A 26,838-nucleotide genomic window follows, 5' to 3' on the forward strand; every position below is an offset into this window, starting at 1 on the left:
CTCCTTCCTGCTTGGCCAAGCCATCTCCCCAGTGGTTCCAGCTCTTCTTTGAGGTCCCAGAGCCCAGCTGCGCCCTCAGCACGTGGTCCTACAGAGACCAAGAGGGAGAGATTGAGGAGTGCCTACCCTTGAATCTGCCACCTGCAAGCCAAATCTTGGGCATCTCAGCTCTTCCAATGGTCAGCCTGTTCCACCTTCACCAAGTTCCAAATGGGGGGACTGATGCATGGGAAAGCCTAGGAAATGTCAGCTGGAAAGGGTGCAGGGAGCTCCCAAAAGGGAGAGATGGGCAGGCTATGCAGGATTACCCTGGCCCTGATCCGGGAGATTTGGGGGAGGTGGCGGCCTGGGGAGGTTGGAGAGATATTGCAGCATTAGGGCCAAGCAGGGAAAGGGATTAGAATCCCCACCCCCAGCTGGCTCCTGACAGCCTAAGAGGCTGGATTTATTTTTCTGGACTACAGAGAGCTGGGCAATCAGGCCTCTGTCCTTGCTTCTGCTGGGGTGCACTCAGAGTGCTTCATTAGGCAGAAGAATGCAATTAAGTCCTGCCTGGAGCACCCTGTCTCTCCCAGCCTATCCCTTTGCTGGCATCAGCCCCTTGGGGAGACATGAGCAGAAAGGCTGAGGGGCCCTTAGGAAGGACCATCCCAGATCTCTTCTCAGGGATGGGTGGCCATAGTCCCCTGGTAATGCCCCATCTCCTGCCCCACCCTTGCTCCATAACCCAACACTCAAGGTGTTCACAGAGTGTCATCAACAAGACTTAGCCACTTCCCCTGGAGCGTGGCATGGTCATGCCAGGTGCCCTTGGTGCTATTCTGCGAGGAGCTAGGCAGGGTGTGGAGGTTTCCGAAGGCAAGAGACTGGATGGCTTTATCGCAGTGATAAATCCCCACCTCCTTGTGCTGCAACAAACCAGCCCCTCCTCTTTCTCTCTCGTGGATGTAATAATATCATCTCCTAGTTTCTTATCCTTATAGGAATCCTGCAATTTTAGAAGTGGGAAAAATAAAGCTCAGAGGGCCTCTCTCTTACCCCTGCCGGGCCTCTTTTCCTCAAAGCACTGGAGGAGAGAAAGCCATCACTTTGAAAGTTTGTAGGGAGGGCACGTTTTCTGCAGGGTTGGAACAATGGTCTCTTTGGTACAAGGCAGGAGGCACATTCCTATCCACGATCTAATTGTATCTGCAGGACAGAGATTCATACCTCCACTTAACCCACAAGCAAGCTCAGGCCCAGAGAGGGTCTGGGCCTGACCTGACATCACACACTCAGTCACTGGAAGGCAGGGTCAAGTTCAGACTGCAGCTCCCTTGCCAGGAATGCCCAGTGGCATCTGGCTCTATCCAGCCACACCCTGGAGCCCATCTCAAAGGCTGCTTCATCCCTGAAGCCTGCCCTGATTTCCTAAGTGGGATCCATTCTTTCCAGCTCCATATCCTAGACACAAATCCACATGGCTGACAGGACAAAAAGTGGGGACCAGCTGGGAACCTCATCTCTTCCTCCCTCTTGTGCACTGGCAGAGCCCAATTCCAGCTCCAAGGGTGATCTGGGAGGTCCCTCTGGCTGAGGCAGCACCCTCCACTGCCAACCACCGCCAGGAGCACAGGAGGCAGCACCAAGAACGCAGCACGCACCTGTCCGCACATGTATGCCTACATTCTCCACCAGCTCACTAGGGGTTCAGCCACCCGACCTGGTCAGCAAGATGGCAGTCACATCCCCTAACTACTTCCTCACTCGCTTATGAACACATACGCTCAATCCTCCTTCCAGTCGTTCATTCAGCAAATCTTGTCCGAGGACCTCCTCTGAGTCAGGTCCCTGGAGTGTGCAGGCCCAGGCCCTTTCCTAAAAAGAGTTCAGTGGGAAACAAAAAATCACAATCCACATGGCCAGCACAGGTCAACGTGCTGTCGGACCCCAGGGGAGCGAGGAAGGCGGGGAGAGAGAGCAGTGAGGAGAGAAAGGAAGAGGAGGGCTATTTTTTGGCAGAAGTTGGGGGCATGGAGGGGGATTTGCAATGAGTCTTAAGGGGCAGAGAGGAGAAAGGGTATTCCAAGCAGAGGGAATGGCAGGAGCAAAGGCCCAGTGCTACGAAGGGTGAGGTTATCCTGGGGATGCAGAGAAGCTCAGGGTGGCTGGCATGGACGAGCATGGAGGGGAAGGGGCAGAGGAGCTGGGGATGGATTTGCCTAGAGCGAGTGTCTTCCTGCCAAGGGAGGGTGATGGGGGGCTCTCATCATATCCCATCATAGGAGACAGGCAACTGGGGTTGGGGAGGCTTATTTGTCTGTTCTACCCACCCCTCCTGTGCTATTCCTGGACTCTACTGAGACCGCTCTTCTCTCACTTGCTCCTGTGGCACAGCATGGGTTCCCATCTCCAGGACTGGCCTCCATCCACCCACGCTGGGCATCACGGAAGGATAGGATTCACTGTCAGACACTCCTTCCTCTGCAGCTCAGTCCACAGCCAGTCCACGGATGATAACTTCTAGGTGTCTCTGGAATGCCTCCCCTGGCCTGCATCCCTGTGTATACCTCCTCACTCCCCACACAGACACCTGAGGCCTCACTGGCCCTCCCACCTCCACCTGAGGGCCCTCAGAGCATTCTCCACAATTTGACCACAGTGCTCCTCACACAGCCTGAGCCTGACTCAGGCCCCCACTTGCCCAGGATGAAGCCCAGGCTCTTCAGTACAGCTTCAGGCTCAGGCCTACTGAGCAGCACCCTTCCCCCTCCCTGCACCTGAGCCGGTGGACTGAATTCCTTTCAGTTCCTGAACAGAAGACACTTGTGCACACAGTTCCCCCTACCCCGAACATTTCCCCAGTATGGGGAGATGGGGCTGATCCTCCCAGAGGCCAGCTCAGGCAAGCCTTCCCTGCCCCCAGGGTTTCCCCAGGCCTCCAAAATGATCACCCTGGGTGGTCCAGGTGTGTCTGTTCTTGTCTGTTCCGCCACAAGCCTGGGGGCCCTTCAAGGGAGGGGAGAACCAGGTCTGATACACTTATGACCCCAGAGCAGGTAGCAGGACAGGTTTGTTGATTGTATAAGTAATCAGGGCACCCCAGACAAGACTGTTTGGTGTGGAACAGATGAGAGGGCACAGGCCTGGGGGTGTGAGCGGGGTCAGTGCAGGCTGTGCCCTCAGCCGCTTGGCCTGAGTAACTCCCTTGCTCTTCCTGGAGGAAATCAATTAAGATTATAGCAGCCTTCAAAAGGTAAATGTACTACGGAAGTGCAAGAATTGGCTATCATGGTCTGTCTCTTTCAATGTCTCTGGCTGGGAAGTTCCTCCAGGCATCTGACCTATATCCGTCTCTAAAGAGAAGCTGGTTTTGACACTGCCTTTTGCAGACACAGTCTTCAGGGGACCCTGTGGGGATGGCCTGAGAACAGTCTTCCGTCCTACCAAGTCCTTAATTGGCAGTATTAGAGTAATGAGTCACAGACAACAACCAATTAATTATCCCCAGTTATAAAAAGCTCTGCTTCCCCTTCCTGGCTGTTGAGTGAGCCCGGCCTCCTGCTGCCAGGCTCCTCTACTCCTCAGAACTGGGGGCAAGAGAAGAGGCCATTTCACCTCTCTGGTCCTTGGTTTCCTGCTTCTTTATTTGTTAAGTGTGTGTCCTGGGGGGCTGGGGGGCAAAGGCTTGGAAGAGGTGGGAATGTGTCAGGCTGGGGGCAGGAAGGAGGGAGAGGAAGGGGCCCTTCCCAGGCTCTCTCCATGCACACTCTCCACTTCCCAGGATCCACTTCAGGGCCCAGGGTTGGATCCTAACCAGGGAAACACTGAGGCTTCCAAGCCTGGCATTCAAGGCTACTCCCCATCTTGTCCCAAATGCTCCTGGTGCAGTGCTCTTTCTCCTCCATCAGGCAACTTCCCAAGTCCCCCTGCCTTTCTTCTTCCAGCAAACTGTCACTTAAACCCACATCTTCAACACACGCTATCTTCCCTAGTCTCCAGCAGTTTAGGCTGCAAATCTATCGTCAGCCTGTGTGGCTGATTTCTCCATGTGTAAAATGGGTACATAATTAAACATGGCCCATGGAGATGTTACAACAATGACCAGGACAATGCATGTAAACCGTTTGCTCCCTGCATACAGTAGGTACTCAATAAATGTTAACAGATACTATTACTTTCATACTTCATTTTCCAGCCTAAGAATGAGAATAAAATGCCTTGTGACTCTCCCACCTTTCAGCCCATTTCGCAGATGAGACCCAGGGAGATCTGGTTTCACAAGAGTTGAACCCAGGCTTCTCTGAGTTGGGAGATACAGGAGAATCCCCCCTGGGGCGGCAATGGTGAGAATAAGGAGAGACACCAGGCTCACTGGCAGAGCCCTCTCTACCACCCCTCAGCCCAGGCAGCTCTCCTCTCCCTGCCAGCCCCCATGGAGCTCACGCAAGGCCTCTATTTGTTCAGCAAAATTTCTGGAGCCCCTACCCTGCACCAGCCATGTCTTTGAGAAACCAGATTGCTATTCCTTCGTTGTGAGAGTCCAGCCCCATCGCTGCCCTCACCCAGTTGCCTCAGGGAGGAATAGGGACAGAAAAGAGAAACAGGGAGAGAGAGAAAGGATGAGGGGTAGAGGCTTGGAACCAGGAAATAGGAGGAGACAGGGGGTGGAGCAAAGTGAGCAACTGCAGGGAGAAAGGGGCGGGGGAGCAGAGGATGCTCATCTTCAGCTATGAGTTTGGGGTCACCTGAGGTGAGCTCAGCCCTTTCTGCAGAGGCGCTGCCACCCAGAGCTGCTGCTAAACCCTATACCCTCTCCTTGCCTAGCTCATGGCCCCCTGCTGCCCCTCCAGCCTTGGGCCCAGACCCCTGCCCCAGATTGGTGACCCAGACCCTAGCCTTGCAGGGCACGTTCTGTTCTGGTTCTCAGTCAGCTCAAAACCAGCCTCGGCCCACCTCCTCCACTCTGGGCCCTGTGCTGGCCGCAGCCAAGACCATCACTTCCTGACTCCATGCCTATGACTGGCCAGCCTTGGTCCCATCAAGGGGATGAGACTCCTGGGAGATACACCTTCCCCAGCGTCTGCCCCTATGGCCAAGGGGCTTCCTGCCTGGGAGCTCAGCCATCCTTCTTCTCCCCTTAGCCTCAGCTGTCTCCCCACCCCATTCACACCAGTGGCTGCTGGACCTCCATTGCCTAGGTCCAGATCCGGAACAGAGTGTGGAGCACGGCAGAGTGTCCACGGGATTCTGAAGCCATGATCACAACCTATCTCCCATTTCAGAGATGGAGAGGCTGAGGCTTGGGCATCTGGAATGACCTGTCTCAATGGCTAGTCATAGCTGGCACTGTGCTGGTCACATCACAGCCCTCATCACATGTCATGGCCCAGTGGCTCCTTGAGAGGGGTGTGTCTCACCTCCAGTTCACAGGTGAGGGAGCTCACAGGCAACTAGATTCAAGTAGAGGATGCACCACTAAAACCTGAATCCATCTGAATCCAGAGCCCACGGCCTGTGCCCCTCCACGTAAGAGGGAAAGCTGTGACATATGGTATCTCAGAGGGCTTCCCAGCAGGGGCCTGGAGTGGAGAGACCGGGGCTCTAGTATTGACGTTGCCAGGGGCCTGCTTTGGGCAGGTCCTGCCCTCTCCTTTGCCTCAGTTTGGCCACTTAACTCCTCTGTGGCCGGGAGTGGGGAGATGGCAGTGAATCAGGCCTGGTGCCCACCCTGGCAGTTCCTGCTTTTTACTGTTTGGGGGTCATGAACCCAGGCTCCTCAGTCTAGGGCTCTATCCCTCCTCAGCACAGGCAGAGGAGGGCAGACAGGTGGATAAGCTTCATCAACCTCCCCAGAGAGACAGCCAGGCGTACTGGGCCTTGGACATCAGTGGCAGCCAACACCCCCCCCACCCCCCACCTCCCCCGCCGCCCACACCCTGCCACCCCCTGGCCACTCCAGCCTCTTCTGGGGCTGGCTGAATTTTGAGGCTGGCTTCTTTGTTCAGACAAGCAGGAAGGAGGAGGAAAGTTGTTCTCCAGACAGTAAAGCTTTTAGATAAACACTACACAGGAATTGGGTTCCTTCAGAGAAGAAACTAGATCCACCGGCTGACAGCGCCCCAGGGACAAGAGTGCAGCTTAGGTCTGGCCTGGGGAGCCCAGCACTGAAGGAGGCTTTCTTTATCTGACTGTGCACCTGCTGCCAGCTCTGGCAAGCCTGTGGCTCAGGTGACTGAGCCCCGGTGCCAGACCGTGGCCCTGCCAGCTCTCAGGCTCCAGGATGGCCGGGCCACCTCCTCACTCTCTCCTCCAGCACCCACCTGTTTGCCTGCTTGCCTGCCTGTCAGGGTCTGCCAGAAAGCTGAGGACTTCTGCTTACCTTGGGGTGACTCTTCCCTTCTGGAGCAGCCTAACCTCAACAATGTCAGAGGAGAGTTAACAACTTGTCAACGGGACGAACTCCTTCTGGCCCTCCTGGTCAGCAGATTCAGGAATTACTATTGGCCCATTTTACAGAGGGAGAAACTGAAACCCAGAAAGGCCATTGGCCTGTCCAGAGCGAGTCAGCAGAGACAGAGGTAAGACCCCTCCCCCAGCCCCTCAGGCTTGCTGGGGCTCACTGGGTCCCTCTGACCCTGTTCCAGGGTGGCTCACCGGCGTGGTATCATCATGGGAGCGCTGGTAGCGCTTCCAACGGCAGCCGTAGATGCCCGTGAGGCAGGAGAGGCACAGCTGTGGCTCGTAGTACTGCAGGGGCTGGTGTCTCACCATACTCGTGCCTGCAGCCCTGGCGCCTGGCCCTCAGGCGCCCATGGAGGCCCCCAGCTGGTCCTGCAGGAGGAAGCACAGGGCGGTGAGGCAGGGGAAGGGTGAAGAGTCAGGCACCACATAGCAAGTCATTGTAGCCTAGGTCAGGGAGGGTCACCCCTGCTCAAAGCACTGCAGTGGGGCTCCGTCTCACTTGGAGTCACAGGCCCACCCTTGCAGGTCCCCAAGGACCTGTCCTCTGCCTCCCACCCAGGCCCTCCTCCTCCCTACTCCTTCTCCTCCAGTCATTCCTGACCTCTTCCACGTTCTTCACTGGCCTGGCATGCTGCTGTCCCCTCTGTCTGGAATGCTCTTCCCTTAGAAACCTGCACGGCTTCCTCCTCTTTTCCCTCCTCTCTTCAGGTCTTCAAATGTCCTTTTCTTTTCTTTTTGAGATAGAGTCTTGCTCTATCACCCAGGCTGGAGTGCAGTGGCGCGATCTCAGCTCACTGCAACCTCTGCCTCCCAGGTTCAAGCAATTCTCTTGCCTCACTCAGCCTCCCAAGTAACTTGGATTACAGGTGCCCACCACATCTGGCTAATTTTTGTATTTTTGTAGAGATGGGGTTCTGCCATGTAGGCCCGGCTGGTCTCGAACTCCTGACCTCAGGTTATCTGCCTGCCTCGGCCTCCCAAAGTGCTGAGATGACAGGCATGAGCCATGGCACCAGGTCACATGTCCTTTTCTCAATGAGACTGTCCCACATCACCTTCTGTAAAACTGTAGCCCCTTCCCACATTCCCCAAGCTCCTTCTCACATTCTCAGCTTTGTTTTCTCAATCATGTCCTTAAATATAACTTGTTTATTTTTCCTGTCTATCTACCCTACTATAATGCAGTTTTCATGAAGGCAAGGACTTTTGTCTGTTGTATTTTCTGCTGTATTCCCAGTAACTGGAACAGTGTCTAGCACATAGCAGACTTTCAAAATAAACATTTTAGAAGAAATTATCATACAAGCTGAGATGTGTTGAGCACTTAAAATATACCAGGCACCGTGTAACGACTTTACATTCATTGTTCCATCTCAGCACAACCATATGAAATGGCAGGTTCTGTGTCCTAAACCCATTTGACAGTTCAACAAACTGAGGCTCAGAGAACAAGGAGCAATGCCTGGCTGCTGTCCCATAACTGGACCGTAGTCAATCTAGGAACTGCTCTAGTGCCCCAAAGTATTCATTCTCCAGACACAGGGAGCCTCCTAGCCAGGTGGGGCCCATGGGAAGATGGTATAGCAGCAAGAGGTGTCTTAAGGGTTGAACTGTGGCTGCCAGGAGCTACTGCCTCAGCCCTGCTTGGCACCCTGGAAATATCTGTGGGAGCCACAGCCTCCGGGGGCCAGTGTTGGTCAAGTGTGACCACGTGGCAATGAGCTTGGGGCACCTCACACACCCTGAGTATCAGGTGTCATCCAGTCCTCCACATCACTGTGAGTTATTCTTATTCCATTTTGCTGATGACAAACCCAGGACTCAGAACAGAGAAACTATTTGCCCAGAGGTACACAGCTATACTGAGGTGTCAGGACTCCAACCCTGGCCTGTGGGACTCCAGAAACTCAGTCATATGTTCTGTACCAGGCCCTATCCGAGGCCCTGGAGACAATGTGAGCAGGACACACAAAGACTCCTAGGGCCCTGAGAGGGCCAGAGAGGAGAACAGCTAGGCATTGTTCCAAATGCTTTCCATGCAAAAACTGTAACAGCAGCCCTAGGAAGGAAGGAAGGAAGTATTCACATTTAAAAAATGGAGATATAATTCACATACCATAAAATTTACCCTTTTAAAGTATACAATTCAGTATTTAATATACAGTATTCAATTTTTGGTATATTCACAAGTTGTACAACCATCACCACTATCTAATCCCAAAACAGTTTCACCATCCTAACAACCCCCACCCCGCCCCCGCACCCTTCTCATGCACTGTCACTCCCTATTTACCCCGGCCTCACTCCTCTGGCCCTGGCAACTGCTCATCCACTTTCTGTCTCTATGGACTTGCCTATTCTAGAGACTTCATATAAATGGAATTATACAATATGTGGCCTTTTGTGTCTTGCTTCTTTCACGCAGCGTAATGTTTTCAAGGCTCATCCGTGTTGTAGCACGGATCAGCATGTCATTCCTTTTTATGTCTAACATTCCATTGTACGGATCTACCACATTTTGTTTACCCATTGATCAGCTGAAGGACATATGGGTTGTTATCACTTTTGGGTTGTTATACATAATGCTTCTGTGAATGAGTTTTTTGTGTGAATGTTTGTTTTCATTTCTTTTGGGTACACATTTCTTTTGGGATAGAATTGCTGGTCACAGCACTTTGGGAGGCTGAGGCGGGCGGATCACCTTAGGTCAGGAGTTCGAGACCAGCCTGGCCAACTTGGTGAAACCCCATCTACTAAAAATGCAAAAATTAGCTGGGCGTGGTGGTGGGCGCCTGTAATCCCAGCTACTCGGGAGGCTGAGGCAGGAAAATCACTTAAGGAGCGATTTTAAGGAGGCAGAGGTTGTCAAGATCGCACCACTGCACTCCAGCCAGGGTGACAGGGCGAATCTCCATCTCAAAAAAAAAAAAAAAAAAAAAAAAAAAAAATGGCCGGGCGCGGTGGCTCAAGCCTGTAATCCCAGCACTTTGGGAGGCCGAGACGGGCGGATCACGAGGTCAGGAGATCGAGACCATCCTGGCTAACACGGTGAAACCCCGTCTCTACTAAAAATACAAAAAACTAGCCGGGCGAGGTGGCGGGCGCCTGTAGTCCCAGCTACTCCGGAGGCTGAGGCAGGAGAATGGCGTAAACCCGGGAGGCAGAGCTTGCAGTGAGCTGAGATCCGGCCACTGCAGTCCAGCCCGGGCTACAGAGCAAGACTCCGTCTCAAAAAAAAAAAAAAAAAAAAAAAAAAAAGAATTGCTGTGCTATATGTTAACTTTTGTTTTTGAGATAAGGTCTTGCTCTGTTGCCCAAGCTGGTGTGCAGTAGTGCGATCATAGCTCATGGAAACCTCAGACTTCAGGGCTCAAGTGATCCACCTGAGTTGCTGGGACTACAGGGGTGTGCCACCACATCTGGATCATACGGTAACTTTTATGTTTAACCTTTTGAGGAAATGCCAAACCGTTTTCCAATGTGACTGCACCATGTTACATCCCCAAAGTATCATTATCATCATCTCCATTTTACAGATGAGAACTCTGAAGCACAGAAAGGTTGAGCCACTCACCAAAGGTCACTCAGCAGAGCCAAGATTCATACCCAGGCAGGCTGGCTCCAGGAACCTTGCTCTAACCCATGGGCCTGCCAAATCTGATCCGCTGCCTATTTTTGTACAGCCCAAAAGCTAAGAATAGTCTTTATGTTTTTAAATGGTTGTGAGAGTCAAAACAAAAATATCTTGTGACGCATGAAAATTACATGAAAGTCAAATTTCAGCGTCCATAAATAAAGTTTCATTGGACGCAGCCATGCTCATTCATTTATGTATTGTCTATGGCTGTTTTAACTGTAACTGCAGTGTTGAGTAGTTACCACAGAGACCATATGGCTTGCAAAGCCTAAAATACTGACTGTCTGGCCCTTCAGAGGGAAAGTTTGCAGACTCCTGAAGTCACTGGACTCTAATGGCCCACGAGCCGTATGGTAAGTGCAGTGTATGATGAAGGGAGGGAAGGGAGCCTGTGGGCACTGACCATGGTGCAGGGAGGGTCAGAGTATGCTCCCTGGAGTCAGCACTGAGCTGAGGCCTGGAACATGAGCTCCTAAGATGCCACTCTCCAAAGCCCCAGGGGCTGCACTGTAGGAGCACACTGGGCTTCAGTCCCACTCACTACTTCCACTACCAGGCCTCACTCAGGGCCTCTGCCTATCCCTCCAACACCAACACCCAATGCTGACCTCACCTCAGTGATGACATTACAGCCTGCAGTCTGAGGGGGAAGATGCATTAGGGGCTTGCTGGGAATACTGAATGACCTGGAGACTCCTGAGTGCTGGGAATGGACTGCTGCAGCCTCTGTCTGGGGGGGCCCTGGGGAGGCATGTGGACTATGGTGCAGCTGCCGGGGCTGCCCTGAGCCAGGGCTTGGGGCAGGCTGGGGTGGGGATACAGCTTGGCTCCCATGGGGCTGGGGAGACCGTGGGTGGGGGCTGGTGTGGGGTGCTCTCAGCTTTACTATACTCCAGAAGATTTGGGGAGTGTTGCGTGCCCACATAGGCACCCCCACATTCCCAGCCTTCCCGCAGGGGTGGGAGGCCAGGGTCCACAGCCAGGGGAGCCAGATCTCACCCTGTGCACTCCCCAGACGGGGGTCTCTACTGTCATGTCAGCCACTACATCTGCCCCCGCCTCCCCAGGAAGGGAGGAGGCAGGTGCAATGTGGAAAGAAGCCTAGCTTTATGCTGCCTCGCACTGACTTGCTCTGTGGCTGAGGCCACTCAGGCTCTTCCCTGAGCCTTGGTTTCTGAATCTGTAAAAGCGAGTAACAGCTTCTGCCTTGACTTCTATAGGACACACAATTGGGGGCAGTGTGAGGGAAAGGTGCCAGCAGGTACTGCAACGCTGAGGTACAACAGGTGGACATCCTGCAATGCATGTGGGATCCCACCCCAGGTTCCCCTGCCTTCACACTCCTTTCCCAGGACTCCCCTGCCCCGGGACTAATTCCCACATGTCCTCTGCCTGCCCCTCCCCTGTCCCCACGCCTGCACATTACAACCCATCCAGGAATGGAAATTCCACTTCAAACCTGGAAAAGAGGGAAGTAGAAGTGTGTGCGTCATGCCTCGGCCCAGAACTTCACTGATTCTGGCTCTCAGAGTCTCCTCTCCCCAAGGTGCATTTTCATCCTGTTCATAACTGTAGGGGATTCTCTGGGAGGCAAACCTCTTCTCTTTCTTCTGTATGCTCTCCTGGCTACGGCCATCTCGTCCACTCCCACGGCTTCGGTTCCCAGGTGCTGCCAAGGCCACCCAGGCTCTGCCTCTGATCAAGACAGCCAGCAGCTCCTGGATGTCTCCAGGGTTGTCACCCAGGCCTTGCAAACCCAGTTCAGCCACACTGCCCTCTACCACCCTTTTTTAAAGGCCCTTTCCTCGCCATCCCCACAGCCACTCCCCCTGTCCAAGGCTTCATCTCCCCTGGCTGGGGACTCCTCCAGATTCCTTGCTGTCAGCCCCATCCCTCCAATCCAAGCTCTCACCTGCAGCTGGACTGAACTTCTTAACAGGCAGTGACCAGGATCTGACCCCTACTGCTCTTCCAGCCTTGCCTCCCTTCAGCTGGTGAACTCCTCCTGATCCTTCAAGTGTCAGATGTTCCCTCCTTCATGGAGGCCCGTCTCCCCAGCTTCCCATATCCCTGGCATGTCCCTACCTCTTAACCGGGCACACTGTGAGAGCACTGTGGACATGCCTGCCTCCCCCATGGGCTGGTCTGCGTTAACCTCATGTCCCCAGGGAGCAACACAGGGCAGCCAGAGCAGGAAGCACTAGGGACTTCTTGGACCATACTTCAGACAAGTGCCCAGAAGTTCTGCTAACGGAGGCATGCTGCTCATACCACACTTGGCAGCAGGGACAAGCTCTGAGACGGGACTCTCTCCGCCATCCCTCACCAGCCCATCACCTTCCCTCCCTTTCCTGCCAGGGATAATGGCATTACTTAGGTCCAATCAATTTCTCCAAGCTACCTCCCAGGGTTGCTGATACCAGCCAAGTTCCCAAGAAATCCCTTGCCAAGAGCTACTGCTGGCTCTGGGACAAGAGAACACTCTCACCTCTGAGCCTAATGTCCAAGGCCCCTCCCCAGCCCAAAGTCCTGTTTTCTGTCAGAATCCCTGAACTTGCACAGCCTCCTGCTTGCACAGGGAAAAGCCTTCCAAGAGTCCATGCCTGAGATAGAGTAAACACCCACTATGGAGCAGAGACGGGATGCTGGGGATGGGCGTGCACCTCCGGCGTCCTGTCCCATCCTCACATCTCGGGACGCACCTGCCTGCTCCCCTGCCTTTTCTCCCTTCCATAACTGCCAGGCCCATGCTGTGCCCCCCAGACTACACTGCACTGCTCCCAGCCCCTTTCTGATCATGAAGTGCCTGGATTCCAGCCTGGTCACCCTCAACTGACTTGCTATGTGACCTTGGACAGGTCAGTACCTCTCCCTGAGCCTTACTTTACTCATCTGGGGAATGGGGACTAAATGGGGTAATACATGGAAGTGCCAGGTCTGCAATAAAAAGGAATTGAGGCATGCGACAACATGAATCCTGAAGACGTCATGCCAAGTTCACAAAAGGCCACATATCGTATGATTCCATGTATAAGAAATGACCAAAATGGGCAAATACCGAGACAGAAAGCAGCTCAGTGAATGCCAGGGTCTGGGAGGATTGGGGAGGAAAGGCAGAGTGACTGCTAATAAGTGTGGAGTTTCTTTTGGGGCTGGTGGAAATGTCCCTGGCCGGGCGCGGTGGCTCATGCCTATAATCCCAGCACTTTGGGAGGCCGAGGCGGGTAGATCACTTGAGGTCAGGAGTTCAAGACCAGCCTGGCCAACATGGTGAAACCCTGTCTCTACTAAAAATACAAAAATTAGCTGGGCGGTAGTGGTACGCGCCTGTACTCTCAGCTACTTGGGAAGCTGAGGCAGGAGAATCACTTGAACCCAGGAGGTGGCGGTTGCAGTGAGCTGAGATGGTGCCATACACTCCAGCCTGGGCAACAGAGTGAGACCCTGCACGCCACCACCCAACCCCCAAAAAAAGAAAGAAAATGTCCTGGAATTAGTGGTGATGGTTGGGAACTTTATCTCAATAAAACTTTTTTTTGTTTAAGTGCTCAGGTCTGGAAGTCACATGAATGTCTGCACTAGTTGTGAGGTGCTGCGAGGTCAGCGGCAGCTGCACCAGAGGGAACGACAGCCTGGAAACCGACAGCTGTACCTGGGCCCCCTCCACTCCTACCCAGGCATGGGTCTCCAGACCCCTCAGATTCTGGAAACAACTCTAGTTCCTTCCAAGGAACTCTTCTGCCAAATTAACCTGAATTGTTTCTGTTGTTTGCAATTCCAAACCTTGATTGGTATGAGGATATTCACTGTGTTGCCAGCTTTTAACAGGTTTTAAGCACTCAATAAATGTGTTCAAGAACTGAATGAGGTCAGGTGCCGTGGCTCATGCCTGTAATCCCAGCACTTTGAGGAAGGTGAGGCAGGAGGATCACTTGAGGCCAGGAGTTCAAGACCAGCATGGGCAACATGGTGACACCTCTATCTCTAAAAAAAAAAAAATAATAATAATAAAAAGAATTGGCTGAGCTAACATATGTACAGTGTGAGGACTACCAGCAACAATGGTTACTGTTTGATGTGCTAGCACTTGCTGCTGGGTGGTGTGGGCACTCCAGGTCATTGCTGGGTACCGTGCTGAGCACTGCATAGGCATCCCCTCCCCTTGACAACCTTTCTGAGTGAAGACCAATGGTCTTACCTAACAGATTGCAAACGTGGGCCTGAAAGAATGGGCAAACCAACTGCAGTGCATTCCACACAATGAGGAACATTATTTGGCAATAAAAAGGAGTCAGCTACCCAGCCACAAAAAGCAATGGAGAGACCTTGAAAGCATATTGCTAAGTGACAGAAACCAATCTGGAAAGCTATATACTGCATGATTCCAACTAAGCGACGTTCTAGAAAAGGCAAAACTGTGGAGGCAGTACAGAGATCAGTGGCTGTCAGGGACTCAGGAGGAAGGGAAAAATAAGTGGTGCTCAAGGAATTTTGAGGCCACAAAGCCCTTCTGTATGACACAGTAATGATTGACATGTGTCAAACCCCATACAGTGTGCAACACAAGGAGTGAACCATAGCGCAAACTATGAACTTTAGTCAATCATAATTAACCAATATTAGTTCATCAATTGTAATAAATGTTCCTTATTAACATAAGATGTAAAAGAATAAGCCAGACTGTGGGGAGGGAGAATGTGGAGGAGGGTACATGGAAACTCTCTGTACTTTCCAATCAATTTTACTGCAAACCTAAAACTGCTTTTGAAAAAGTGTATTAAATACACAGACACACACACACACACGCGTGCACCCAAGAGGTTAGATAATTCACCCAAGGCCAAACAGCTAATCACAGAGGAGGGAGGATTTGAACCTGGGGCTGTTGACTCTAAAGTCCAGACTCTCCATAGTTGCAGCCTCACAGGGCGGGCCTGTTCACATTTCTATCACCTTCCACGTCAATGCCAGCTGCAGCACCTGTATAACTGAAAATTGTACCTCAAAGGACCAAGCTCAATATTTTGGTTGGTATCAGGAAAGCATAGGCAGAATGAGTCTAGGAACATTGGGGAGGAAAGGAAAAACCCCCAACAGTGCCAGGATTGGTGGGGATGGATGGGAGGCCGACCTTTGGCATTGTGCTAGGGCCCTGGGAAGGGGGCAAGCAAGCAGATGGAGAGAAACCCCTCTTCTCCTCGGCCATGGCTGTCCTTGCTGGGCCTCAACCCCAGCCCAGCCCTGGGATGATGGTCTGAGGCTTAGCTCGAACACCAGTGGGCTGAGTGACCGCCCCAAGCCCCTGGCCTCAGTTTTCCCATCTGTATCATGGGAGGGTTTGAGCACCCTCGGCTGATCTCCAAGGGCCTTTCCAGCACTCAACTTCTAAAACCCTTTATCTACCCACTCTTTCCTCACCCCCAGTAGCAAAGCAGAGAGGGGGCTGCTTGAGGAAAAGGGAAGGCCAACTCCTGATCCCTCCCTGGTCTGACTGGGGAAGAGCTCCCCTCTGCTCCCATGGCTAATCACTGGGCATCCTGACAGTCACCCTCCTAGGACGCAGTTCAAAACTTGGATGAAAGTGGCAGGAAGGCCCATAACAAAGTTAGGCACCTGGTCATCCTGAGCATCAGGGCAGAGCTCTGGCCCTGCCCAAGAGCCTCCACCATCTTTGATAGGGATCAAGGTGTAGGTACATTGTGGCCTAGATGACTCACAAATCATGATGACCCGAAACTTCCCTTACAGTGAAATGCCAGGCATGAAAGGTGCAGGGCCATGGTGACTTGTTTCCATAGGGCTCCAGGATCATGGCCTTGGAGCAGGACCAGGGCCTTTCTGCGGTCCTTCCTTACCACTTCATCCATCCCTGCTCCCAACCCAGCTGTGCCTGTGAAACCACCTTAGCCCTGGAGCCCCTCTGCCTATCCTCAATGCCTGGCGAACTCCTGCTCATCTCAGTTCAGGTAGCCCCTCCTCCGGGAAGCCCTTCCTGACTGGGTCACGATCTCTTCTGGATGCCACAACTCTGTGATTCCTGACCACTGTGTAGAGGCTTCTGGGAGATGATGAGATCTATGCAGAATTCAGAAATGAGAAAAGATTTGCAGCACAAAGGGTAGAAGGAAGGGCATTTTAGGTAAGGAGACAGCACAGCAGAAGCCTAGGTGGCAGGGAGGGCAGTGATTGGGGCTTCTTCCCAGGGCAGAGGGCACCCCAAACAGCTCACCAAGTGGACCGTTTCCCAAAACAAAACAACCAAACCCAAACCTACAAAATGAATTTCTGGCCCCAGGACAAGGGCTGGAGGTGGGGGAGACAGGAAAGATTCCGGAAAGAGCCCAACCAGTGAAATGTGGAACCCACTCATCCTCGGCCCTGCCCTATGCTCTACAGCCCCAGCCTCCTGCAGGTAGCTCACGACTCAGTCTATTTCCCATTGCATAGCCTCATTTGATGGCTTGAACAGAGAGATCCCAGCTGCCACCATCTCACTGTACAGCCTTGGGGAAGTCGCTCTACCTCTCTGGGCCTCGGAGAAGCCCTAGATTCTAACGGAATCTGCAGAGAAGGTAACCAGACCTAGGGGCAGGAAGGAAGTCTAAGTCACAGGGGCAGCTTCCAGTTGGGAGAGGCTTGGGGAAGAGGTGCCTGGAAGGAGGCAGGGAGAGAGGCCTTGAGGTGAAGAGGCAGGTGGGGTCTGGGCCACCCAGGCCCTGCAAGCCTGCTCATTCTGGGGAAATGTTACTCAGTGGCCAAGGCTGGGGCTCAACCGGAGCCTCCAAGAATCAGTCATGCCATAATTAGGGTCACTATTAATCTCTTTCCACGGTGATGCCAGGGCCTCCTGTTTACCCAACACTTCTGTCCCAAGAGACCTCTGATTGCCATTCCTCTCGCGAGGAGGCTGGCAGGGCCCAGAGGTGAAGGTAGATTAGTTCTTCCCCAGCTCAGGAGCCTGCCCGGGGGCCTTGGGTTCTCTTGGTACAGAAAGGACTTCTCTTTCCCAGGTCAGGGCTATGAGCTTGGGCTGAGTAGTCACCAAAAGTGACCTGGCCTTTCCCAGAGGGCACAGCTTAGCATCTCAGAACTCAAAATCTCAGGCTCCAAATGCCCCAAATTGGAGCTCTAGAATCACTTCACCCAAGACTCACGGTGTCATGGAATCCTCATTGAACAATTCAACTGGCATCTTCAAACTATCCCTGGATTTCAGACTGCTAAGTCACACAGTATCAGCGCCAAAGTCCCGGAGGTACTCCATCAGCCTCCCCTTCCATTCAGAAATCCCCTGTGCCGCTCCTGCTGGTGGTTCCCCAGTCTCTCCAGACCAGCCGGTGGCTTCCCTAGGCTGGCATACTCCTAGTGACAGGCCCCTCCCTCCCTGGAGGGCTGAGTAGTTTTCTCCAAGCCAACAGGACTGTAGGAAGGCCATCCTAAGAAGAGATCCTGCCCCCACCCCCTTCTCCCCCAGTGACACTGACAAGTTCTCTGGGGAGCAGGCAGAGAGAGTGAAGGGCCCTGGGACAACTACTCGGGGGCAGTAGAGACTTTCAGCATCCCCCACCCTCAGTTTGACTTGTGCAAGCCCCTTCCAGGAGCCCAGTGGCTCAGCCACAGGGGCCAGGCTGGCTTTTTCTGATGGCTCTTCCTCAGTCCCAGGGAAGGGGGAGTGGGAAAGTGGGGCACACCAAGTAAATGAAAGGGCGGGGGAGGAGGAGGAGGAGCGTGAGTACAGTGGAGACTTGTACAGAGCAATCTTGTCTCTGTCCTCTCCTGCCCCTCCTTGTACCACTGTGCTCCAAAGACAACACCTACCCAGCTTTCCCACCTCCATGCCTCACTCAGGTTGGGCCCTCTGCCAGGAAAGCCCTCCCCAAATCCCAATCCAAATCCCATCCACCTTAACAAACAGACCCCGTGCAAAGCTTGGGCTAATTCCCCCCAACAAAAGCCCACTGCCTCCTCCTTTTTGTGCTCACATCATCTGGCAGAGCTCCTGAGAATGATCACAGGCCTCAGTGTGCTGTAATTATCTGCTTCCGTGGCTGCCTCACCCGCCAGACTGAGAGCTTCCCCAGGTTCAGACTTCTGATCCACTTGGCCAAGCTTTTCTGAAGACCTATAGTGTCTGCAGCCCCACACCTGGTGATGGGGACATAAGATATGCCAGGCCCTGTCCTTACTGGAAGAGTCACTGTATAGGGGACCTATGTCCCCTGCACTGGGCCTGGCACCAAGGAGGTACCTAATTAGTTGTCAGTCAAAAAGCTGGTTAAATGCAAGACGGAAGGAAAAAAAGAACCAATCAAAGCATCTTACACCACACAACTGCAGAGCCACTTCTGAAAGCCTGAATTCTGCCTCTGAATAATAATTAGCCTTTTCCCAATTTACAGAAAAAAATTAAGTTACTAAAAAAAAAAAAAAAGAAAACTAAATTAGGTACTTTTCTCTCACAAATTTTTCTTAAACCTCTGATATCCATTTGCACATTTCTATACCATACCTAGTGTAAGATGACCTCAGATCTAGCACAGGATACTAATTTCATCACTGTCATGAACACTGCTACTCTTCACAGTCTTCTGCAAAGAGCAGCAGTCTCCCTGCTTCCAGGCATGTCGGAGAACCTGGGGCCTAAACTTTTCCTCTCTTCCTTCAAATGGCCAGGTTTCACCTTGGTGACCAATGAAAACCGAGCTTACTTGAATGCTGAGGAAGAAAGTCCCAGGAGTTGGCTGGCCCACCTTGAAGGTTCATGCCAGTTCCATGATATAAGGCCTCCAAATCCACTATTTGTCATTTATTCCTTTGGAGGAAGCATCACTTTCTCTAGGATTCTCTTTTAAAATATAAATCTTCTCTGGAGTTGGGAGCCCATTCAACCCTCAGATTGGAGGTCAAGGAAACTTAGTTTAATGCTGGGCTCTTGAGGGGCAGTAAATCACAGGGTTTGTGAAGAGGTCAGCCTGCCTGGGTTTTTATTTATTTTAATTTTTTTTTTAGAGACAGTCTCACTCTGTCACCCAGGCTGGAGTGTAGTGGCACAATCATAGCTCACTGCAACTCGAACTCCTGGGCTCAAGCGATCTTCCTGCCTCAGCTTCCCAAGTAGTTGGGACTACAGGTGCGTGCCACCGTGCCTGGCGACCCGGCTGGGTTTGAAACCCAGCTCTACCATGTATTTAATGGAGCAAGTTTCTAAATGCCTTTATACCTCAGCTTCCTTATCTATAAAGTGGGGATAACCATGGTATCAGCCTCATGGGCTCTCAGACAAGTACCTGGAACACTGTACTAAGCAAGAGACAAGTCTACTCAGAGCTTCAGTTTTTCCTGTCCATAAAATGGGACAATAATCCCATTTATGCCTTTTCATAAACCGTAGAGTGCTGCCCCCGTGGGGGAGGTGGACATTGTGTAAGAACCCAGACAGCTGCCCTCTGCAGCCTGTCTTGAACTCCTTTCTCCCTCCCTCCTTTTCTCTTTACCTGGAAGAAGGTACCAGTGGCTGTGAGCTGGGCTCCTGGGGGTGTCCTGTCCACAGAGGCAGTGATATCACTTCACTGGGAGAGCTGAGAGGAAAAGGGGATAAACCCAGTGAGTTCATTCATCAGTTCATCCTGCCTTCTACTGTCCCACTTGACCCTTAGTGAGTGCCCATCCCATGCTGAGTGTGGGGCCCAGTGATGGGTGACACCAAGTCCCTGCCCTGGGGAAGCCACAAAGCTGGTGGGAGGGCTGACAGGACATATGTGATCTAATCCCCGGCCATGAAACCCGGCACATGCAATCCACCTCCACGCATGCTGCCCACAAACCAGCCCTAGGCCCAGCCCATACAACCCGTTCCCTGAACCACTCCTGCCCCTCCAGGACCCACGGACCCAGGATCCAAAGCTCAGCCACCCTGGGGGCAGAGGCCCTTTCACGCTGCCCAGGGACCTGTTTCTCTGAGGTAGCTGCCAAACCAGCTGTTCTTCTAAAGCAGCCGCTAAGGGAAGGACGGTAGCCCGGAGGTGGGATCTGGGGCACCACAATTACGTGCCTGAGCTCTGACTCATGCACCACCTCCCCCATCACCAGCTCCTGCAGCCAGCAGGGCAACCCCCCGCCCAGGAACTGGGAAAAGAGATGGTATTGACAGGCCACGGGAAGCAGAGGGGCCAGGAGAGGTGAGGAGGAGACTGCAGGTCAGCATTGCAGGCTTCAGCGGATACTAACACCTTGTCTACTAGGGACACTGAGGCTGCAGGGACGGAGGCCTACCTACATCACACAGAGGCAGAGCCGGGGCTGGGACCTGAGCCTCCTGGTGCCAATATGACAACTCTCCCCAACCCAACTGGACTCTAGAGCCACACACTGGCAAGAAACACACAGTCAAACACACATCTCTGTGTGTGAACCAGAGGTGGACACAGCTGGACTCAGAGACAGCTGGGAAATGACAGCCACTGAGAGATCAGCACCTGGGACACTACCAGGCCTGCCCCTCTCCACCTCCAGTCCCCAGGTTTCTCACAGTGCCCTGAACATACAGCACTTTACAGTTTATAAAACATACTTATTTCCTCTACCCCCTACAATGATCCTAAGGCCTAAGTGGCAGAGAAAATAAAAATAGACCAGTGGCTTCTCCTCTAAACTTTAATGTTTGAGAAGCCATGCTCTATTTATATTTCCTGGGGCCTTGGACCTTAGAAACCTAGGGAACTTGTTAAAATGCAGTCTGACTCAGTAAGTCTAGGCTGGGGCCTGAGATTCTGCATTTCTGATAAGCTCCCAGGTGATGCTGATGCTGCAGGTCCCTGGACCACAATTTGAGGAGCAAGGCCAGAATGAGTCAAGAGCATGGGACCTGGAGTCAAACTACACAAGTTAGAATCTTGGCTCTTACTGTGTGACCCTGGGCAAATTACTTAACCTTTCTGTGCCTCAATCTCCTTAGGTATAAAATACTACGAATAATAAAACCTACCCTATAGGGTCAATGTGGGGATTAAATTAGTTACCATACATAAAACACTTAAAGTGACTATTATTTCAGATTTTGAAATGGAGGTTCTGAGAAGTGAACACACCCAGCAAGGCAGCAGAGCCAGAATTCAAGCTCAAACCTATAAGCTGCACAAAACGTCACAGCCATCAAACCGCTCCCCCATCAGACAGACATGGATATTGAGGCCCAGATAGGGGCAGAAAACTGAAACGACCACCAGAAAGTTGGTGTGAGAAATACAAGTCCATGACTCCGTCCCAGTGCTCCTTCTACCACACCTTACGGCCTGTCAGAAAAGAAAGTACCGCAGAGTCTCCTCAGGGCTCTCAGCTCTGCTGTCAGCCTTCCCTGGTCCCACAGCTGCCCTGGAAACTACCTGTGGGGTTGGCTGGACGTGCAGGCCGTCCCCATTCCCACTCTGTCTTCTCTCCATCCTGCCCACCAGGCTGGGTGAGGCAGAATGGTCTCACATCCTCCTGCCATTCCCCTCCTCCTCCCTCCAGCCTGTGCCCACTACTCTGTGTCAGGTCACCCAGCTGGGGTCTCAGGCTGAGGGTGACACGCCCGGGTCTGGCTCCACTCCCACCTTGCCTTCCCAGCACGGGGCCAATGGGAGCCTGTGAGTCACTGAAGGAAGTGCTCGGCCCCAAACAGGAAGAGGCTCTTCAAGCAGAAACTCCCTGCAGGATCCCCCAGTGCCCTGGGGCAGATGGCTTAGTAGTGGAAGCTGGTGAAGGAAGGGAAGCTGATTGGGACACAGCAACATCTGCTCAGATTTTACCTGACATTCAAACTTGGCACTCACCCTCCACTTTTTGCTGCCTGGCCTGAGGACTTTTCTGCTGTGGACCGGCTGTGCGTCTTAGGTACATCAGTATCAGTACCCTCTCTGATCCTCATTCACAGGATCATGGACTGCACTAAAAGACTGCTATAGCCTGGTAATCTACATGAAATGAAGGGTTGGAGCAAGTGAATATAGGGTTTTATTTTATTTCTGAGACAGACTTTCGCTCTTGTTGCCCAGGTTAGAATGCAATGGTGCAATCTCGGCTCACTGCAACCTCTGCCTCTCGGGTTCAAGTGATTCCCTTGCCTCAGCCTGCTGAATAGCTGCGATTACAGGCACACACCACACCCAGCTAATTTTTGTATCTTTACTAGAGACAGGGTTTCACCATGTTGGCCAGGCTGGTCTTGAACTTCTGACCTCAGGTGATCCACCCGCCTTGGCCTCCCAAAGTGCTGGGATTATAGGCGTGAGCCACTGCACCTTGCAAATATAGGGTTTTAAGTGAATGAACAAATGCACATGAGTGAAATGAATGAGTGAATTAAGATACCTAGATGTGGCCGGGCGCGGTGGCTCAAGCCTGTAATCCCAGCACTTTGGGAGGCCGAGATGGGTGGATCACGAGGTCAGGAGATCGAGACCATCCTGGCTAACACGGTGAAACCCCGTCTCTACTAAAAAATACAAAAAAAAAAAAACTAGCTGGGCGAGGTGGGGGGCGCCTGTAGTCCCAGCTACTCGGGAGGCTGAGGCAGGAGAATGGCGTGAACCCAGGAGGCGGAACTTGCAGTGAGCTGAGATCCGGCCACTGCACTCCAGCCTGGGCGACAGAGCGAGACTCCGTCTCGGAAAAAAAAAAAAGATACCTAGATGTAAAACTCTAGCTATAGCATAAGATCTATCATTTGTCTATTGTTCACTGTATGATAGAGAACTCTTTATTGGCAAGAAGATTCACCCTCCGAACACCCTTACACAGGGAAAAGGGGCCCCCACACATCACACACACACACACTCACTCACAAATAAATTCATTAGAGTACACAGGAGCCTCTGTCACATTACACTCATGTGACCTGTAATCCTAAACATTCGCTCCTGATTAACACCTGTAAGGCTCCAGTTAAACTCTTCTGTTTCTTTTCTCTTTTTTTTTTTAAGGCATGAGTTGGGGACTGGGTCTCACTATGCTGCCCAGGCTGGAGTGCAGTGGCTATTCTCAGGCACAATCATAACACACTACAGGCTTGAACTCCCGGGCTCAAGCAACCCTCTGGCCTCAGCCTCCTGAGTAGCTGGGACTACAGGCACGCTACCATGCCAGGCCTTTCCATTTCTTGAACTTGAAGAACAAAAGGTGATTCTGTTAAGATGCTGTAAAGGTCTATGGGTCGTGTTGCTGCTGAGGGGGGAGATGGATGCTGCTTGGGGGAGGGGTGCAGCAGGGGGGGCCTGAATGGCAAAAATATACAAGGGAGACACAAGTTAGCTTGTCAAAGCCTTCCTCCCAGACAGCAGCGAGCACGAGTTTCTTGCATAAGCAAGCATCTCTATTCCAGTCCTGCTGTGCATCCTTTATTTTGGCATTTCTTCCTGCTCCAATTTGTGGTTCTAAAAGTACTCATGAATTAGTGTGATATTCACAAAAATGCACATGGTGGCTGAGGAACATCTTATAATATTCTGCAACTCACATTAATGTAACACGAGTCTGGTATTAATTCTTTAAATTTGCAACTAGATGGACATTGAATACTAGAACTGTGAATAGTTTCATTTCTATAAAATTTTCAAAAATTGAATTAATATTTCATGTCTATTTAAAGATTTTATTTAAAAATCTGATCTTCATTCATTGTGATGGGTATTGTTTTCATTTTAATAGATCATTTTATGGAATAAAAACCCTCTTGAAAACATAAAATAAATTTGCCTATGTTTATATTTACATTCGTTTACTATTTATTTATTTATTTATTTATTTATTTTGAGACAGAATCTCGCTCTATCACCCAGGCTAGAAGGCTGGAGTGCAGAGGTAAGATCTTGGTTCACTGCAACCTCCGCCTCCCAGGTTCAAGTTATTTTCCTGCCTCAGCCTCTCAAGTGGCTGGGATTACAGGCATGTGCCACCATGCCCAACTAATTTTTATATTTTTAGAAGAGATGGGTTTTTACCATGTTGGCCAGGCTGGTCTTGAACTCCTGACCTCAGTGATCTGCTTGCCTCAGCCTCAGTGCTGAGATTACAGGTGTGAGCCACTGCAACTGGCCACAGTTCATTTTTATTTATTTCATAAAATCTTTATTTTAGCAAGATCACTAATTATATTGTTATAATCAAGATTTTCATCACTTGTGTTCTGTTGATGGCAATAATCCAAACTACTAAAAATAAAATGTGTTTGTATTTAAAGTACACAAAATTTGATGGCCAGTTGCTGTGGCTCACGCTTATAATCCCAGCACTCTGAGGGCCTAGGCAGGCAGATCACCTGAGGTCAGGAGTTCAAGACCAGCCTGGCCAACATGGTGAAATCCCGTCTCTACTAAACAAAAAAAAATTAGCCGGGTGTGGTGGCACACGCCTGTAGTCCCAGCCATTCAGGAGGCTGAGGCAGGAGAATCACTTGAATCAGGGAGGCAGAGGTTGCAGTGCACTACCATCATGCCACTGCACTCCAGCCTGGGCAACAGAGTGAGACTCCATCTCAACAACAATAACAAAATACATATAAAGGCTGGGCACGGTGGCTCACGTCTGTAATCCCAGCACTTTGGGAGGCCGAGGCGGGCAGATCACAAGGTCAGGAGATCAACACCATCCTGGCTAACATGGTGAAACCCTGTCTTTACTAAAAATGCAAAAAATTAGCTGGGTGTGGTGGCACGTGCCTGTAGTCTCAGCTACTTAGGAGGCTGAGCCAGGAGCATCGCTTGAACCCGGAAGACAGAGGTTGCAGTGAACCAAGATCATGCCCACTGCACTCCAGCCTGAGCAACAGAGCGAGACTCTGTCACACACACACATACACTATATATATATATATAATTCAAATATATATTCAATATAATCCCAGCTACTCAGGAGGCTGAGGCAGGAGAATCACTTGAACCTGGGAAGCAGAGGTTGCAGTGAGCTGAGATCACACCACACTGCACTCCAGCCTGGGTGACAGAGTGAGATTCTCTCAAAAAAAGAAAAAAAAGAATTGTTAAGTCTTATTTTTTATATCTGAACATCATCAGCTTAACAACAATATACCCGAGATGTGCAATAATTAAATTCAGACATTCTTGATATTTTATCACTCTCAAATAAAACTAAACTTTACACAATGTAAATAAGTACACAATGTACGTATTTCAATGTACATTGTGAAGGTATATTTGTCAAGGTGGGAAAATCAAACCTATTTTATTTAACAGTCTCCTGGCTTGCTTTACAACCTTCAAATATCTGACAAAGATACATGGCTCTCTATTTGTATTTTTGCTCTCAGTTCTCCGAATTTAGGAGGGGCCCGTCCACTCCCCACCCACCACCTCTTATGTTGCGGGGCCCAGGTCACCCGTGCTGGTGACTTCACATCTGTGAGCAACTGCGTGTCTGCCAGCCAGCCCTGCCTTCCCCAGTCCGCCTTTCACAAGTGCTTTCCACATGGAAGGTCCTTATGCTTATGCCTTGTGCGTGCGGCTGTATTTCCAGGGCAGTAAGCACTCAAATTTCCTCAGGGGCAGTGACCACAACTTGACTGGCCTCCCCCACAGACCCTGTACTCCTTAAAGTCCCTTCAGCTCCAACACCACCTTGCAGGGGAGCCAGGGTGCCCAGGGTCTTCCATCCCCAGTTCTTGTTATACCATCCCCCTGGAAAGGGAGCTGGCTAGGCTGGGAGGGCCCAGAAGCCTCTGCTGCACCAGGCTAGTAGCCCCCTGCCATCCAGCTGGGCAGTGGTCCTGGTGACCTATAGTCCACAGCTATTTTCCTCCTCCTCTGCATCCCCACTCAGTCCCCCTCCCTCACCTCTCCTCTTGCCCCCTTACTCTGGACCTACTAGCCACAGTAACCTACTTTGGGCTAAAGCCACCACAATGTACCCTCAGCCCCCAACACCTGGGCTGGCAAATCTCCACATTCCTTGCCCACTGCCCTGCCTAGCATCTTTCACAAAGAGCTTCCAGAGAGCAGGAAGCAAGTTCAGGAGGTGGGGGAGTAGAGGAGTGAGCAGGAGACTGAGAGCCAGGAGACCTGGCTTTTCTTCCTGGCTTGGCCACTGGAAGGCAGGTCAACATCTTCCGGTGTCATATAGGGATACTGGCACCTGCTCAGATCCCATCTTGGGATGACAGGGAGAACCAGTGAGCAGGACGTAACAGGGCTGTGTAAACTGTACAGTGTGTAGTGGCTGTAACAGGGGCCAGACCCCATCTCCCTCATGTTTCCTGCTCAGTCTGGCACAGTGCCGAGGGCCCATCTATTGTTTTTTTTTTTTTTTTGAGACGGAGTCTCGCTCTGTCGCCCGGGCTGGAGTGCAGTGGCCAGATCTCAGCTCACTGCAAGCTCCGCCTCCCGGGTTTACGCCATTCTCCTGCCTCAGCCTCCCAAGTAGCTGGGACTACAGGGGCCCGCCAACTCGCCCGGCTAGTGTTTTGTATTTTTTTTTTTAGTAGAGACGGGGTTTCATCGTGTTAGCCAGGATGGTCTTGATCTCCTGACCTCGTGATCCGCCCGTCTCGGCCTCCCAAAGTGCTGGGATTACAGGCTTGAGCCACCGCGCCCAGCCCCACCTATTGTTAATACTGCCCAACATTTACAAGGGCTGGACACACTCTCTGTACGAGGCCAAGGTTTCTATGTGTGCTATCTTACTCCTCTTAGCCTCCCACTGCAGACTTTTTTTTTTTTCTGGAGATGGAGTCTCGCTCTGTTATTCAGGCTGGAGTGCAGTGGTGCAAT

The 26,838-nt window shown here is 51.7% G+C and overlaps 1 protein-coding gene across 5 annotated transcripts in view; it reads right to left on the reverse strand.

The window, feature by feature from the left end:
• Positions 1–26,838, reverse strand: part of GDPD5 (glycerophosphodiester phosphodiesterase domain containing 5) — a 90,833-nt gene that overhangs the window by 35,143 nt on the left and 28,852 nt on the right. For 2 of the 5 annotated variants that reach the window (XM_008020178.3, XM_073019535.1), the window contains exons 2-3: positions 19,576–19,659; positions 6,637–6,813 (exon numbers count right to left, since the gene is read on the reverse strand). In XM_008020178.3, the coding sequence (XP_008018369.3) occupies positions 6,637–6,753 (117 nt within the window). In that variant the 5' untranslated portion in view covers positions 6,754–6,813; positions 19,576–19,659. Of the gene's footprint in view, positions 1–6,361; positions 6,560–6,636; positions 6,814–18,063; positions 18,204–19,575; positions 19,660–19,971; positions 20,081–26,838 lie in introns of those variants that run through there. The other 3 variants (XM_073019533.1, XM_073019537.1, XM_073019540.1) reach the window with 3 other exon arrangements.

This window comes from Chlorocebus sabaeus, chromosome 1 (genome assembly GCF_047675955.1).
Source record: "Chlorocebus sabaeus isolate Y175 chromosome 1, mChlSab1.0.hap1, whole genome shotgun sequence".
Lineage (NCBI taxonomy): Eukaryota > Metazoa > Chordata > Mammalia > Primates > Cercopithecidae > Chlorocebus > Chlorocebus sabaeus.